Genomic DNA, 16799 nt, shown 5'->3' with positions numbered 1-16799 from the left:
TGAGGCACTGGCTAACCTTGGAGGCAATGCAGACAAGCAGATGTACCCTAAACAGATACACCCTCACATAGGAAGAAGATTTAAGCCAGGGAGTAACACAAACTGATTTTCTCAGGCTGAAGAGAATTCACCCTATTCCCAGGTGAAAGTAAAACCCCCAAACATGAAATGCAAGAAGCCATTAACTTGAAAATTAATAGAAATATAATTGACCAATCTCTGAAAGGAAAAAAAATTCAAAACTCCACACACTATACAAACACACTCACATACACATACAACGGCCATTAATGCAAGATTGTAGAGGCCATTTAAATTCTTTTAAGGAAATGGGATGTATTGTTGGTACTAGGATGACACCTCATCATAAAGACATGATTAGCAGCAAATTACCAAAATCCATAATCAGAGTATGTTGCAGGCAATTTTACATTACTTAGGAAAATGTTCCATTTTCCAGAAAAAGAAATAGCCTCAGATAGATTATGTAACTTTCCCAAGATCACAGACTTAAGCAGTAGCAAAGCCTACATCTACTTATTCTCATAACATCACTCTAACATCTATGTTGAATCAAGATCTGCCGATGACCACAAGAAGAACCATAAAGGAAAACACGTTACGTATTTGGCAATGTCGTTTGTTTTAATTAAATCCATCTGATTACTTACGAGGTGTACGAAACACCTTTACTAGTTCTTCACCATGTTCCTAACAAATTGTGACAAAACCTATGACAACCTGAGGACAAAAATGTGGCTTCAATATCATGAACATCTTAACATTTAGCTAGGGGCATCAAAGAATTAAAAAACATAACAAGTAAATCTTAGTACATGAAATAGAAAGATGGTTCTGACCAATATAGAAACCCTAAGATGAATTAAGTAAATGATAAAGAAAAATCTCCAGGAAGTTTTTACTGCTTTTGTTCTGTAACTCTCATGCTGAAAACAGACGCTGAAACAATGTACTTTTAATTCTATGATTGACTGGATCCTTCTTCAACTTCTCGTTTTGGTAATTCTCAAACATAACACTTAACCTTATAATTCATTTAAAAACAAACAGGTCAAAATCCATTTTCAATAATGAAATATCCAAACTATAGTCCATACTTCAGTTATTTTATGTTCTACCAATGAGATAATTTTTAAATTGTAGAGTTTTTGAGCTTGGAAGTACTTTTGAGACCATGTAAACCAATACTATCATTATGTAAAATAAAGAACTAAGATTTTTGACAGACACAACTTTAATACTAGAAAAAAAATTGATAATCCTTTGAAATTTAAGAGGCAGCGTGAAAATGTTCCAAATATTTTGTCAAAATTTAAATGTACATGTTACTCTACGTATTTCTATCTCGTTTGAAATATTGTGATATATATTACTTTTAATTTTTTTTAAGTCATAAAATTAAAAGAAAGCAAGATTTCGCTACTTAATTATCTTAAGGTTTTAAGAATTTTCAAAGAAACACTGAATAATCTGGAAATAAAAGTTCAGTAATATAACTATGAAAAAACATTACTATACACACAGGGTTTTTCCCCTAACATTCAAACTCATTCATAATGCACAGTAAAAACCGTCCCGTAACAGAGCAGAAAATAACAGGTGAAAAAAGATAAAGTCTGTATACAGAGAATAACTCTAAAAGATTTTAAAAACATCAAACCTTTTAATAATATCTCAGAAACAAAGTCTTTAATGCTGTCGACACTGCTAAAGGAAACCAAAGCACAGAAAGATAAAAATTGTAAAGCCGGTACAAAAATTAATAACAGCCTGAAACTTAAGGTTCCATATTCTGAGATCTATATCTTAGGTAAAATTTGAAGAACCTCCTTTGCTGAAGGGGAAATAAATAAAAGGAGTCATACACCTTATTCACGACAATCTATGCAAATGCATATCAACATACCTATTGTTGTTCCGACAATTTCGACAGGTAACGCACTCCATTGGGTCGGTCTGAGGTACCGCTGTGTACATCCCACCACCCTAGTCAAGTAGGAAGTACAGGGGAAAAGAAAAGAAGAAAGTGTTGAAGGTGCCATAGAGCAGTAACCAAATATTCTCAAATATAAAAGCCATGCCAATAATAAGTGGATACATGGTATATTTTAACCAACTCCCCTTAAGCTCTGCTAGGCTTATCATTACCTACCTATATTCACAAAGGAGTTTTGCACAATATTACAACTGCACTCTGAAAACTTAACTGCCATGTTTTTCCATGTATTTTTGTACTGGAAAGAGGCAAATCAATGGAGAAGTTTAGTCACTTCCTTTCAATGTTTCGAATCTAATGGGCCCAAAATATACTATACATTATAACCTCTTATTCATTTTTACTTTCCTAGCAGTCATGGAAGAATTTTATGCAATGCCAGTTGGAGAAACAGGGTGGAAATCTGTCTGAATGATGTCATAAGATAAACCCATCTTCACTTTCCTGTAATTATTTCGATTAGGTCTGTTCACTTGACTACACTAAGTTTTAAAACATGTTATATTTTTCCAGATGGAGTAGATTCTCAGCCAGCAATGACTTGGAGGGGAGTATTAATATTTTGATGTTGCTTTTGGCGGAAACTGCCCAGCAATTAAGAAAAATGCCCAGATTAACACATACCTCATTGTAAAATGTTCACTTGACATATACAATGGCAAGAGTTCTTCAAAACTGAAGTTACAAATTGATCTGGCTTTCTAGTCAGAGTCAAAATTCTGCTTTCAGATAAAAAAACAGAACTGAATCTGATAAGGGTGGGAGAGGCTGTCACTCTGCACCCAGACCCAGAGCAGGCCTTCAAGGTTAGGAAGAGTTCAGGCAATTGTTTTTCCCAGAATACTTTCCATTTCCATTCATCTCACATCAATAGCCAGAATCTAAGCAAACCAAAAGTCCTGAACATTTTTCTCAACATTCTTGATCCAACTAGCAACAGGAATTTTTAAGAAAACATTGAGGGAAAGAATATTCCTAGGCTATATTCAGCTCATGAGCATAAACTTCAAAGCTTCAGAAAATGAAGTTAAAATCTACAGGGTAATATACACTTATTTGAGTCACTAACTATATTAAAGTTAATTAATGATTTTTATGATGACCATCATTTTTTAATTTCCCAATTTCCTCCTACCCAAAAGAAAAAGAAAAATAACGAGTTAAAATCACAGGTGATAGCCTCTAAAATTGTACACCTAATAGGGTGACTATTATTTAAAAGCAATTCATTGTGCAAAAAACCAAAGTACTGTGTTTAAATACTAAAACAAACATCAGTCTTATTTTTTCTTCTTATGGAAACAGTATGTGCTATTCAAACTTTAATGCTCTCTCCTTCAGTTTTTTGGACAATGTTAGTTTAGACTAGGAATGGTGACAAAAAAAAGTTGAGAAAGTCTGAATATAAGCCATGTCTTTCCACACAAAATAATGAAATCATTTTCTCTTTTGGTAATGAGATGCAATAAAGAAAATTAAATATTTTTTCTACAATATATTAAAACTAGGCCACACAAAAGCCTAATATTAGATTTCTAGCTTTAAGATACAAATATATATTATAGTTTTGTTCTACAGATATATTTAATAAATCTTTATTAAAAGTTGAAGATGAAAAAAAGTTTAAACTTCTTAAAATTTTAACACACTGGGAATTATGGCAAATTGTAATCGGAACAATGACGAAAACTTAAATTTGATCAACTAAACAAATGATCTGTTTGGTTAAACAATAATGAAGCTGCATATCCAAGCCATGTAATAAATCAGACTTCTCGGTGCAGGGAACTTCTTTAACCAGTATACCTCTAAACTATGCCAGCCATCCTGTTCCCATTTCAAAAATTAAACTGTATCAGCTAGTTATCCCTGAATTAAAGTCGTTTTAAAGGTTTATCACTCCTTGTGATGAAAAATATTAATATTGTCAAAATGCAAAAATCTTACAGGCAACACCACCACCAAATTTGGGGAAAAAACACACAAAGGAAACCCACGATGTGTCAGAAGTCAGTCTGGTAGCCTGAAGACATGTCCTGCACGGCCTACACGATTAATTATTTAGAAAACTGGAATAGGTTTGCGACCTTTAAAAAAAATCTGGTGATTTCACCTATATTTACAGATGTTTTAAAAAAAAGAACAGAAAATCTGACCACACTGGGCCCTCGGTCCTGCAGGCCAGCCACAGAAATTGAATTACTGCTGCTGCTTTAAGACAGCACATGTGCTCTCCAGTTTGCTATTGCCTCCACGGCTGCTGTCTCATTCCTACCCTGCTTCACTCAGCGTCATGATCTGCCTGACTCTCCTAGGCATGAGTTTTCAGACTTTGCTCTAAATGAATCGAATTTCAAGTATTTGGTCCAGTCTCCACCCAATGGTATTTTCATTTCATCTCAAGAATAACTTCTTCTGTTTGCTACTAGTGTTCCACTTTCAGTGCTAAATCATTTTAAAATATAAACCATACTGATGAATAGAACTATTATCTGACAATAGGAAGCTTACAAAGATTCCTCTGGATCAAGGGGTTGTCAGGAACACATACTAAATCCATTCCAGTGAACCAGTTAGGTTTCCATATTGAAAAAAGCCATGTACGCCCACCCTGTTCTTGTACCATAGCACCGCGGGAACTTTCCTTTATAATTGAGTCTCTTACATTCACTAGATGATGAGGATGTTCAAAATCCACATGTGTCCTGGTTAGAGAGCTTGTGTGCCCAGAGTAAAGCCCTCCATTTAAGCTCCCATTCATGATTCCACTGACGCCATTAGGGACCTTATGGTGATGATGGGAGCAGCCATTGCTGAGACCTCCATTGCTTATGAAGCTTCCATGAACATTTCCATTTATCCGATTTGTTCCAGGCAGAGTGGTGTATTCCACCATCTGCCCATTAATATCTGAACCTTGGTAGAGGTATCCTGGTGGGTCATATTCTGTTGAGAGAGAACAACAACAAAAAGATACTGAAAAGGGCAATCTTCTTCCTTAGGAAGTTTTTTTTTTTTTTTTAAATAAACTCCCTAAGAAACTACAAATATACTAAAATAAAACATAAGTGTTCAGTTAAAACCTACTTGTGAGATATGCTTTAATAAAGTTATTGTTGTTATTTCCTTTTCCGTGTGGTGGTAGCTAGGAACTCTGAGTTAATTATGACTCTGTTAATGTAAAGAGAAATTAACCAAAGAGCAATTACTCAAAAGAAAATAATAAATTGTGCAAGCTGAAACTATCAAAGTACTGGCAACGCCAAGTGTTTAAACTTCCATGTACTTCAAAGTGCTGAAAGAAATTGTATAAGACAACAAACGGCTAACTACAGGTAGGATATTTCAAATAGCAATAAATAACATTTTTAAAGAAAAGAATGGAGTTGTGTATACATTTGCTGATTATTCATAGAGTTCCTTGGTTGTCAAAGCCAATTTGGAAGTTGTAGAATATTAAAGGCAAAAGGCTAATTATCCCATTTCCCAATATTAAAAGCACTTATGCAGCTGCCTCAAAATTCTAATTTCCAGAGGTACACCTACCAGATATATTTAGAAAAAAAGTAAAATATCCCTTAAAAAGCCCTTCGTTGTCAGTTTGGATAAATTCTTCAACTGTATTAGAGAGCACCAAGACTGGATTAGGTGCCCTTATCCTATTACTGAACTTCTCCCACGGGTATGTTGTCAGTATACTTGCTTATCTTCTCCACGAAACTAAAATCTGAGAGGGTAGAGGTCACATTTACTTTATTTACCCTACGTCTCCATTGTCTATGGCAATGCCAGGCACACAGAAGATGGTCAATGAGTACCTTTTGAATGAATGACTGAACGTTACTATTGTAAATTTCCATTTTTAAACATATTACCAAGTCACCAAAAAAGTGACTTTAATGATACTAATCCTGCTCTGGCAACCAGATCAATACTTTTAATGATTCAGCACACTCATACTATGAAGTCAATGATGCTAAAAACATTTAGAAAAAGACCCAATCAAATGATCTCTAACCCTTGCAGCCTGGCACCACCACCACCACCTCTCTTGTGAAAGGCACCAAGTCAATAAAAATAAATCACTTCCCCGCCCCTCTCCCGCCCCGAGTTATTAAATATAAAGGAACCATATGTGGGGACTGGTTGATAGATGCTGGAAATGCCTGTCACTGCAGGTGTCCTTCTTTGCTTTTCTTTCATTCTCTTATTCTGAGGCCAAAGGGAAAATGAAAAAACTTCCTCTCGCCAAAGATGAAAGATACTATTTTTTTCTGATGATTCTACTTTATAACAAGCTGGGAGAATAAGACAGGTAGGAACATGGGGAGAAGAGAACTGGGGAAAGTAAAGGGAAAAAGAGTTCTAAATTTTGTGTTTTAATACAGTGCCATCGCTGACGGTTTGAGCACTCCTATCGCTAGATACATTTAGTGGGAGGGGACACCACTCGAGCAGTTTTGGCACATTCGGTACCGAAACAGGACCATGTTATTTTAATGTGTGTCATTCAGGGACAGTCATTTAGAGAAGTCCTCACTACGTTCCTTTCCAACACGCCTTTTCTATTCCCTGCTGCCAAGATTTGTAGAGTACGAAGGTGTTTCTGCAGCAACTGCAAAGCTCATGCCTAAAGGATTCATCCTCTTTGGTGGTCCGACAGAGCCAGAGTTTCCCAGCACGGAGTCAGCTATTTACTTAGAGACCAGCTTAGCTTTGGCTTTGTTGTTTATTTCTACTGGGCAATTTAATCTGATGCTCCACTTACTTTGGTTGACGGCTAACACGGTTTTAAAGTCATCTCCTCTGAATGAAGAGTAGCTAATGTGTTTTATACCATGACACTAACACGCAGAAGTGTTAGAAATCAATATTTATTCTGACAATATTTTTCTACCTACCTTTCTCGAAAAAAGGGAAGGAAATATTGATAGTGACTTACTCTGTATAGTATTCTGCTGCCGGTTTTTCCACAGGCACATGGCAATGAAAACCATGAGAATGAGAACCATCACACCCAGCACACAGCCAACTATCAGGTACAACATATCACTGCTTCTGGCAGGGCTGGCTGCAGGCCCAACATTTCCACCACCTCCCGAAGAATTTGGAGGGGTACTCAAGTCTTTGACAGGATACTCAGAAGCTCCAGGAACACGTTTTACTAGTTCAAATATAAAGGAAAACATGATGTCAGAGTGAATACAGACTCTATGAAATGGTTTACTCTCTGAAGGAGGTCTGGTTAGGAATGCAAGCCAGTCTGTTTACACTTGTTACTGAGATGATCTGACCACCAATGAGTCACAAAGAGGGCTCAAAAGTTTCAAAATCTCACATGCCAAAGTTTTAGTCCACAAATTCTAGAGAAAACATAAGATCAGAGAAACATATGCACTTGGTCTAACCCAAACTGCTATATGATTATTTGCTCAATTGTACTAGTTGAAGACTCCCAAAGAGTCGAAATAAAAGTATTTCAACTGTATACTTGAAACTAATTTAAAAACATTAAAAAAAAAAAAGTATTTCAACTTATGGATGGGACAAAAACTTCCTTCTATCTGATATCCTTTGAGCTGAATAAGACTCAGAATTATATATTTTATGCCTCTACCATGTGATTTATATTAGAAGATATGACTTTGGACTATTAGAACAATTATATACAATACCAAAAACCTTGTGCATAAATATTAAATATTCCCAAACCAAAAACTTTTGGAGCTCATGTAAGTGCAATACTTTTACCTAGTTCATTGGTATAACAGTGATAACAAAAGCTAATAACAGGTGAGACTCAAGTCCCACATTTTTCTGTCTACAAACAACATGCTCTTAATGCTTTAAACGTCATAGAAACGCAATGGGGCACAGTGGTTGACAGTCCAGTCTCTGGGAGTAGACTGCCTAAGTTTCTATCCTGCTTCACCATTTACCATCAGTTGTATGATTTTAACCTTATGAACCAGTTGTTGTATGTGGAAAATGGGGATAAGAAGAACTGCTCCGTCACAAGGTTGTAATGAAGAGTAAACAAGTAAGTCCACGTAAAGCACTTAGAAGAGAACTCAGCACATGGCAGCGTTCAATCAATTTTGTTATAATTACTGCTTACTATACTATATTTCATGTTTTAGCACCTAACAACCCATAGGAGCAAGTGGTCTTTCAAAAAATCTACTTCAACAAACATTACACTGGGATTCATTTTTCTAGCAACTTTACTCAGAAGAGAGCTTGGAATCTCTAAAGTAGAGGCCACCTTTCAAAAGAAAGTGCTCTCTATCACTGAAAGCTGGATGAATACTTGGCAGAGGCTCTAAAGGAAATTTCTACTTCAGGTGGTATGTTGGATTAAACAATTCTCAGATCCCTGCCAATTCTAAAGAAAACAAACAAGTTTCTGAAGCACAATGGATGTTACAGGTCATACATTAAAGATCATGATAACTCACAGGGAAGTCCTTCGGGCTTAATTCACTCTTTATTCACTCTTTATTTACTCTTAATTTAGTCATAATTCTACCAAGCTTGATAATCTGGTTGCCAACCTCTGGCTAAAGTTAAAAACCTTTACGATGATGGAGGGTGAGTGAGACAGACCCATTAGTTATCAATAAGAAGAGACAGCTCAGAGTGTGGAAGAAAAGAAGGTAACATGAAAAACATAACGAGAAACGAAAGAACTAAAAGAAAACCCTGACAGTCTATAATCTTTGAGGGCAGTGGGAACAGTGGGCCTTCTGTCAATCCCAAAACATTTCCTGAATTACTAAAGATAAGACAATCATTGTTCACAAAAACCTTAAGTCATTTCTTTAAAGGTGAAATTGTATATAATATGTTTTATTTAAACAGGCTAGGAATTGTGTAATACATTTTATAAGGTCATTCGACATGAACTGTTAACATTTTAAAGAAGTTTTTTCTTTTTGCGTTGATCTGAAAGTCTGTAGGCAGCTTTTATTCCCCAGCAAGGTCAATTAATGAGGCATACTATTATAGACTCAGCTATAATAGTGCTATAGCTGTGTCTATAATAGTATGCCTCATTATAGTGCTACTGTAATACTATTTAAACAATACGATTATTACATCGTTGTCTATGTTTTATGTTTTACCTAGCTAGACTCTTTAATGTCTTGGGGACAGAGATAATAAATTTCATTGTAATTTAATTTTGCTCTGAGGATCACAGCACTCTAGAGGTGAATAAGAAATGCCCATTAACACATCACAGTGCCTAGTACAAAAAGGCACTTAAATATGTGCTAATCGAATGATATTCAAAGTCAGTCTAAAGGTCTATGTATGGATATGTTTACATGTTGATTTAATATGGATTCTGCTGCAGAAAGACCAATGTTTTAGAATAAAAAGATGGAACGAAGTCTTGGCTTTATAATCCAATCTTTTGGAGCCTCAGTTTCCTCATTTTAAACTGGGATAATAAAATCACCTGCAGCAGATGCTAATGGCTGCATAGCCCAGTCAACAGGCTTTTTCTCCGCGTGCAGGCAGAGCCCCGGTTTTGTTTAGGTATCCATTGAAGCCCAGAGAACTCTGGAGTAGATCCTGGTCCACCAGCTCATCCCAGGGAAGGGCTGGGGGGCACATGACTGACTTCTGTCCAGTGAGGCAGAGGAGGGGTGGGGGAATCTACTACGACTCTAGGAAGTTTTCCCTGGTTCTTAAAAAGGAACATAGTCTCTTTTACTGTCAGATTAATTGAGACTGGACACGAGTGCTTTTCCTTTGTAAATATCCATATTAGTGGTTTCTATTATTCATATGTGGTATCTTCTGTTTTTAAAGATGGTAATATTTCAGTTAATCTATGCATGTAGGCAAAATTGAGAACTTCAGTTTAGAATCAGTGACTGCGAATTCTGAACTACTATACTTAATTAAACAACTGGTGTTATACACATTTGTCATTTAAGAAACCACTTTAAACATAAGTGGCACTTGTCCTTAAAATTCTTATACTTTTTATTTCGTGTTCTAATTCTCACAGCAATCTCAGAAATGAGTCAGCAAATCTTTCTATTCTTTTGATGGAGAAAAAGAGAAGGGAAGTGACTTACTCAGGAGTGACACAGAAATTAATGAATATGATTGATGCTTATGTAATCTATTTTTTTAGACAAGTACTCTAGCCAACATATTATACTTTCCATTGGGATGGTCTAAATGTATGCACCTACAAAACAGTCCAAAGCAGAAATTTCCTCAGGTAAATATGTCAATCGTCAGAAGGAATAATGCAGAGTTTGGAATCTAGTACTGTCCAGGGAAAAAGCACAAATTCTCACCCCTCTCCTACCTTTAGTTTCACAGATCATCACATTACTAAACTCGCTTTCTCCTCCTTCGTTGAAGCACTGCATTTTAATATCATAAGAGGTTTCTGGCTGCAAATGCCCAATCATGTGCCACTGCTTTGAACCTAGAGGGGAAAATAAAACATAAGGTTCACATACCACGCACCTAAACGATACTGTCAATAAAATTATTCGATAATTTCAAAATGAGGTTGGAGCAGCATCCATTACCATATAGTCAGTTTGTTCAATAAAAATGTACTTAATATAAGTATATTAATAATGCACCACAGATAAAGAGTTATTCTATTACAAGAAAAAAAAGATATAGAAAAGAGATAAACTGAATTAAAGCTATACTATGTGTTGGTAGTAATACTTTGTTTCGTAACAAATAATTAGTGATCTTTCATAAAATACATGTTAATTTTAGGCATAGGTTAAAAAAAAAGCAAAAACAAAAAAAAACCAACCAAAAAAACCCCTCAAGTCTTTTGATTCTCTATGTCAGCCCAGTAAGTCAATCTCTTCTGTCTACTCACCAGGAAGCCATACTCAGCAAATGGTGCCTTTTCCAGAACAAGTGACCATTTACAAGACAGGCCTTAGCGAAACTCTCAATTCTGTTGTAATGAACATGACATGAACTGACATGACATGAAATGCCTAAATAAATGGTTGAGAATAATCAAAAAGCAAAATCCACTACAGAAAACTCTTGGCTGCTGCTCCAACTATTTCTTTTCTTTTGGGTCAGGGTCTCCAAACCACACAAGTATCTATAATAGAATGAGTCTGTCGTCCATGGCCTACAGCCAACATTTCATTTAGAAACACTCCTAAACTGAACACTTGAGTATAAATCACTCTCCATTTTTACTTCCATGGACCTGTGACAAACTTTAATAAACAAGACACTTCTGCCAGACTTAATTAACTGTTCAAGCACCTTTAATCTCTCTTAGAAAGTACCTCTTCGAACTGTTTCCACTATTTCTTAGGAACTCAACTATACCACCAACTGATTTAAGAATTAATTAAAGGGGCAGAAAAAAAAAACAAAAAACTGAACCACACGTACAATTCAGATCTGGACTGATAGGACCAGGTTCCTTCCTCATTCAACGAAGACAAAAATATTTTAATCTGGAAGTACAATCCCTTTTCCAGATCATCAATACAAAATCCCTTATTCATAAAGACCCACATTTCATAAGATAAAGATTTTTATAAGATAGAAACCTGCTTGTTTTAGGATCAAGAGATTCGAAAGGCTTAGTCAGTAAGGAAATCTATGCCCATTTATAAATGTAAAGAGAATCTTAAAAGAAACGACTCAAAATCTGGTTGAGACTAGAATAGACCTATTCGTAAATTCCAACATCTTTCTAAAAACTTCTATTTTTTCCCTCTTTCCTTAGCTCTTTTCTGGCCCAGCCCTACACTCACCTAACTATAAACATTCTCTTGAATAATTACTACACTAGTTTTGAAGTTTTCCTTTCATAGCAGTAGTGAAAATGGAATTAGACTAAGCTTCTGATATGTTACTAACGAGAAAATAGTTGAAATAATACATATCTTGTTAGATTAATAGTCCATTGTGATTGTAATTATTCCAATGGCTAAAACTACAGGAAATATTGGCAGAGAGAAAGAATTTTTACTGATCACTGATGAATAAGACAACTAGGTGCACTATTAAGTTTAAAATTAACCAAAGCATATTTTTTGCTTAGCAATTTTTTTCTCAGAGGATATCTTAGAAAAGATGAGAAGCCAAAGCACAGACTTTAAGATCAAATGACTGACTACTTGGATTTATTTGAAATTCAACTTTACAAGGTAAAAATATTCAGCACAAAAGCATTGGTATGCTAGAAACATTTACAGTTTACCTAAATGCAGAACTTAATTTAGAAATAAGGTAATTTAATATAATTGTCCTCTTATTGTATTCTTTAACAATGTAATAGAGTTTCATTTTTTTTTCAAAAGCTTAAAAATTTTGAGTCAATATAAATAAGTAATCTAAAACTTTAAAGACAGCTTTACGTACGAAGCATAAATACTTTTGTTCCTTGGTTTGGGAGAACAGGCCAATAGTTTCCAACTGTCACAAAAAGAATTTCAAACGCATAAACTTGAAAATAAGGAATAAGCAAATTACACAGCACAGTGAAGCCCACTTAAACATCTAACTGCTCTGTGTATTAAGTTTATAAACAAGTTCTCTGTGAACCATCAGGCAAAGCTCACATTCGCAGACTCTACTACTGGATACAAAAGCTCCTTTAAAGTAATTTCTCAGTTCCGCACTCAATATTCACATCACATAAGCTCATAAAAGTTCAAAGATTTAACTAGAGAATATACTTTAAAATTGTTTACTAGTAGATATTTCTAGAGAGAATTGGGAAGGGTTGAGAGGAGAGTGAGAGAGAGAAGGAGAGAGACAGAGACGAAGAGGCAGAGAGGGATGTTCATTTTATTTACATTTGCCTTGTTTAAAACTGTTTTATAACAAATGTTTAACCTCTGTCAAGAGATTTTAAAAATAAAAAGCTGACAGCCCACTCTCCTAACCCAGCTGAACTAAAATGAAGACCTAGGTAGGACTAAAATGTATAACCGTCACGATTCTTTCCTTTTCTTTTTTTAAATACCCTTTTTAAGGAGTAAAATATGCATATGGAAAAAGTGCCCAGAACTGTACAGCTAACTGAATGTTCACAAACTGAACATAGTCCAACACCTACATCAATAAAGAGAATATTATTGGCACCCAAAGGTCCCCTGTTGCTTTTTCTAGTCATTTTTCTCTCAAGATGGCGACTATCTTGACCTCACGGTTTTACCATTAACAATTATCTTTCCACATTTCCCCAATTCTTTGTTTAAAGTAGATTTTAGGGACTAATTTCTTTTCTACTTTTCTAGGTTAAGAAAAGAGAAACAATCATTCTTTCATTCAACAAATATATACTGAACACCTACTATGCACCAGGTATTAAAACAGATGATAAATTTGTCATTACATTACAAAAGTAATTCCATTGAATAAACATTAAAAGGAATGCTACGATATGTTAAAAAAATGATGTGTATAGCATATTTAAAGTAATTTTATTGTAGGACAACTTATAACAAAAACTGTACCCAGTATTTGATGTCAAGTAGTCATATGAAAATAACCTTGGCTCAGGGCAATTTTCTGACATGGTCCATTAGGAAAGTAATATTTCAAATGATCAGAACCTTGGAGTGAAAAAAGACCTTGGAAGAAGCCTTCCTCCAAAAGCAATAATCCCTTCCAAGATATTACTGACAGCACCTCCAAAACTAGTGAGTTTATTATTTTGTGACAGAACCTATGTTAGAAATACAAGGTTAGAGGGTTCTTCCTTTAGACTACTCCTTTTTAACTGTCCCTCCTCCGACCGATTGAGTGCATCTTCCACTTAAGTCCTTAATATCTGAAGACAGCTGTCATGTTGCTTGTTAATCACCTTTTTTTTTAGCCTGATCACCCCCACACATTCCATTGTTTTCCATTGTTCTTTTTGGACTTCATTCATTCATTCACTCATTCATTCATTCAATAAATACTGAGTACCTCACCACTGTATGGACTAGATACAGCAGTGGGAATTATGGTCCTTTGCCCACAGGAGGTTAACACTTAGTGGGAGGACAATCTTGAAGCAAATTATTTCATACATTCACACACACATCTAAACTATGATAAATTTCTATGAAATAAATGTAAAGAGTACAATTAGAAATTATAACAAGGGTATGTCATGTAAGTGGAAGGAGGTTATCTGATGAACAAATATTTAAGCACATAACAAAGTGGAGCACCTAGATAAAGCCTTGGGAGATGAGCACAGTAGGTAGCAGGTATTGTCATGTGCCAAGGTCCCGAGGCAAGAAAGATCTTGGCACCCACAAGGAAACTGAAAAAAGGCCAATGTGTGACAGACGACACAGAGAAAGGAAAAGGTACATGACATAAGGAATACACAGGGCCGGTCAGATCATGTGGGGCCTTCAGAGCATATGCAAAGTTCCAAATGATATTTTAAATGCTGTAGAAAGGCAGTTTCAACACCCTTCACCACGTGGGCTGTTTTTTCTCTACGTATATTCCAATTTCTCAGCATCTCTAAAAGTAGATAACATGCTCAAGATGTGATCATTCTAGTACAAACCTCAGTGGAACTGTTGATCGAGGCATTATTTTTTAAAATAGAGAAGGTGCAGTTGATTTTTATACTCAGGTCATTATTCATTTAAACAAAACAGAAAACAAAAAATTTTTTTCAGATGAACTACTGACAAATCATATCTCCCCATACTTTTGTAAATGACTGTTTTTATAACCAAAATATAAGCTACTATACACATTATATTGAAAAAACTATCTTTCTTTGGGAAAATTTCAAAGTAATAGTACATATACCACTACATATTTTACTCTCCTAACCTGGGATGATGTTTTTTGTAATATTTATAAACCTTCTTTCTCCAAAACTCCTTTATTGGGACTCCAGCTTACCTTCTACAATATCTCTCTTGTAATCACTGTCATTGTCACTATCTGTTGGCCGGTAATAAATATAAAATCCTTGAATGGGAGTGTTATTGTTACTTGATGGAATGTACTAAAAAACAGAAGCAAAGACTTGTCAAATGCAAAAATAAATTTAACCTTCAAATCCATTAAGATTTATGTATCTGTGTGGCAATATTTCTCTAGATTCATTCTGCAAAAATCCTTAATGGCAATTCTTAATTTTATTCAAAGGTATTCAAAGGTATTCAAAGGTATTAAAAGCATTTAGCTTACTTCAGGGCTAAACAAAAATAAGCGATGTGTTTCATAAGGTTCAAAGGCATAAAAGTACATTTGGTTCAAAATGAACGAATCATAAAATGGCAATTAACACTTTGATGAGAACTGAGGAGGCGACAATTTTATTTTTAACTCTGCCCCATTTATATGTTCTTTAGACAAATATCTGTGTCCTTCAATTTCTCCTCACTTAAAAGTTCGAAAATTTGCTGTTTATTGTTATCATGTCACGAGAATATTAAATTGATTGTCAGCATGGCGAAACCGGAAAATCTTCTCATTAGAGAAGACATTTTACTCACCGTCCACTTTAGCATGATCTGAGTATCGCTGACAGCTTCTGTGTACGCAATGTGAGGTCCGGTTATCGGACGGTTAGAAAAATGATTGGGGAACCCAGCCACCTGATAAGGACGAGATGCCGAACTCCGAAAACTCTCACCATAATGGTTGATAGCGATGACCCTAAATTTGTATGTTGAACCTTTTGAGAAGAGAAAAAAAACGGAATTTTAAAAAACCTGTCATAAGAGAACTGAAGATATAATATTCAAAATATGACAATTATGCCATAACCATAATGTACTCTACAGCCTACATGGTAGATTTCAACCCACTTGCCAATTTCTATCAACTGGTAGTAGTTGCTTAAATGTATTATTGTATTTAAGATTCCAAGATCTAAACACCATGAGAGAGTTAACAATGTCTATCATGGAAGGCGGCAGAGAACAGAAAAGATCACATTTGCTCTTTTTACCATCCTGTTCTAGAGTCACACCCATCAAATACAGTATTATATTAGTTCAAGTTTCTGTGCTCAAAACCACGTTCTTTTCCCTCTGAAAGAAACGACTGAAGCAGTTTAATATGGTGAGTACATTTATGAAGCGGTGCTGGTGTGGGTGATGTCGCTGATTCTACTGGTATCAGGGTAAGAGGGAGCAGATTCAAACTACAACAGAAGGCATTTATTAGTATCAGATTTAAGAACTTCAAAAAATGCTAAGAGCTGTAAGTTTCTGAAAATCTGAGTCTAAAGAATAAATTAGACTCCTAAAGCAAGCTTCCTAATGGCTCAAAAATAACCATTGGGCTTCTGAAGACAACATTTTCTGTCTGTAAAATGTCACTTAGCTTCACACACTTTTAAAACTACCATCTTCTCCCAACTACACCTATATCACGTTCCTAGACTCTCATGTTGTCTGTTTAGACAAACACAGGCATTTGCTACTAAAGTATATTTTAAAGTCTATAAACAAAAATGGTCATGAAACCTAAACAAGTAAAAGAGAAAGTATTATCTGTGATTACTGCATTTCTCTTTTACGGTTCAATTTTTTCATACAGCCTCAAGATATTGGGGGTGGGGAGAGTTCCTCTGCTGAAACAAAACTTACATAATGAAGAAGTGTCAGGGGTGTTATCTCACTTCCACAAGACTAAACACTGAGTATAACTATGCTGAGATACATCCTCAGATCAATCAATCGTAGTAAAATAACAAGCAGCTTTTCTCTTAAAATAGCCATTCACGGGAAATCACATATACACACATACATGCAAAGATGTCATGACAACACTGTTTCTACTC

General features: G+C 35.3%; 1 protein-coding gene across 10 annotated transcripts in view; it reads right to left on the bottom strand.

Annotated features, from left to right (window-relative positions):
* CDON (cell adhesion associated, oncogene regulated) overlaps positions 1–16799 on the bottom strand; it is a 92566-nt gene that overhangs the window by 16022 nt on the left and 59745 nt on the right. For all 10 annotated transcript variants that reach the window (XR_002782063.1, XR_002782062.1, XR_002782061.1 and 7 more), the window contains 6 exons: positions 15505–15686; positions 14906–15011; positions 10347–10469; positions 6960–7181; positions 4683–4963; positions 1928–2007 (listed from right to left, as the gene is read on the bottom strand). Coding sequence is in view for 6 of the 10 variants with exons in the window: in XM_023534710.1 (XP_023390478.1) it covers positions 1928–2007; positions 4683–4963; positions 6960–7181; positions 10347–10469; positions 14906–15011; positions 15505–15686 (994 nt within the window). In the remaining 4 variants the exon portion in view is untranslated. The remainder of the gene's footprint in view (positions 1–1927; positions 2008–4682; positions 4964–6959; positions 7182–10346; positions 10470–14905; positions 15012–15504; positions 15687–16799) is intronic.

This window comes from Pteropus vampyrus, unplaced genomic scaffold (genome assembly GCF_000151845.1).
Source record: "Pteropus vampyrus isolate Shadow unplaced genomic scaffold, Pvam_2.0 Scaffold130, whole genome shotgun sequence".
Classification (NCBI taxonomy): domain Eukaryota; kingdom Metazoa; phylum Chordata; class Mammalia; order Chiroptera; family Pteropodidae; genus Pteropus; species Pteropus vampyrus.
This window is presented reverse-complemented; position numbering and strand designations above follow the sequence as displayed.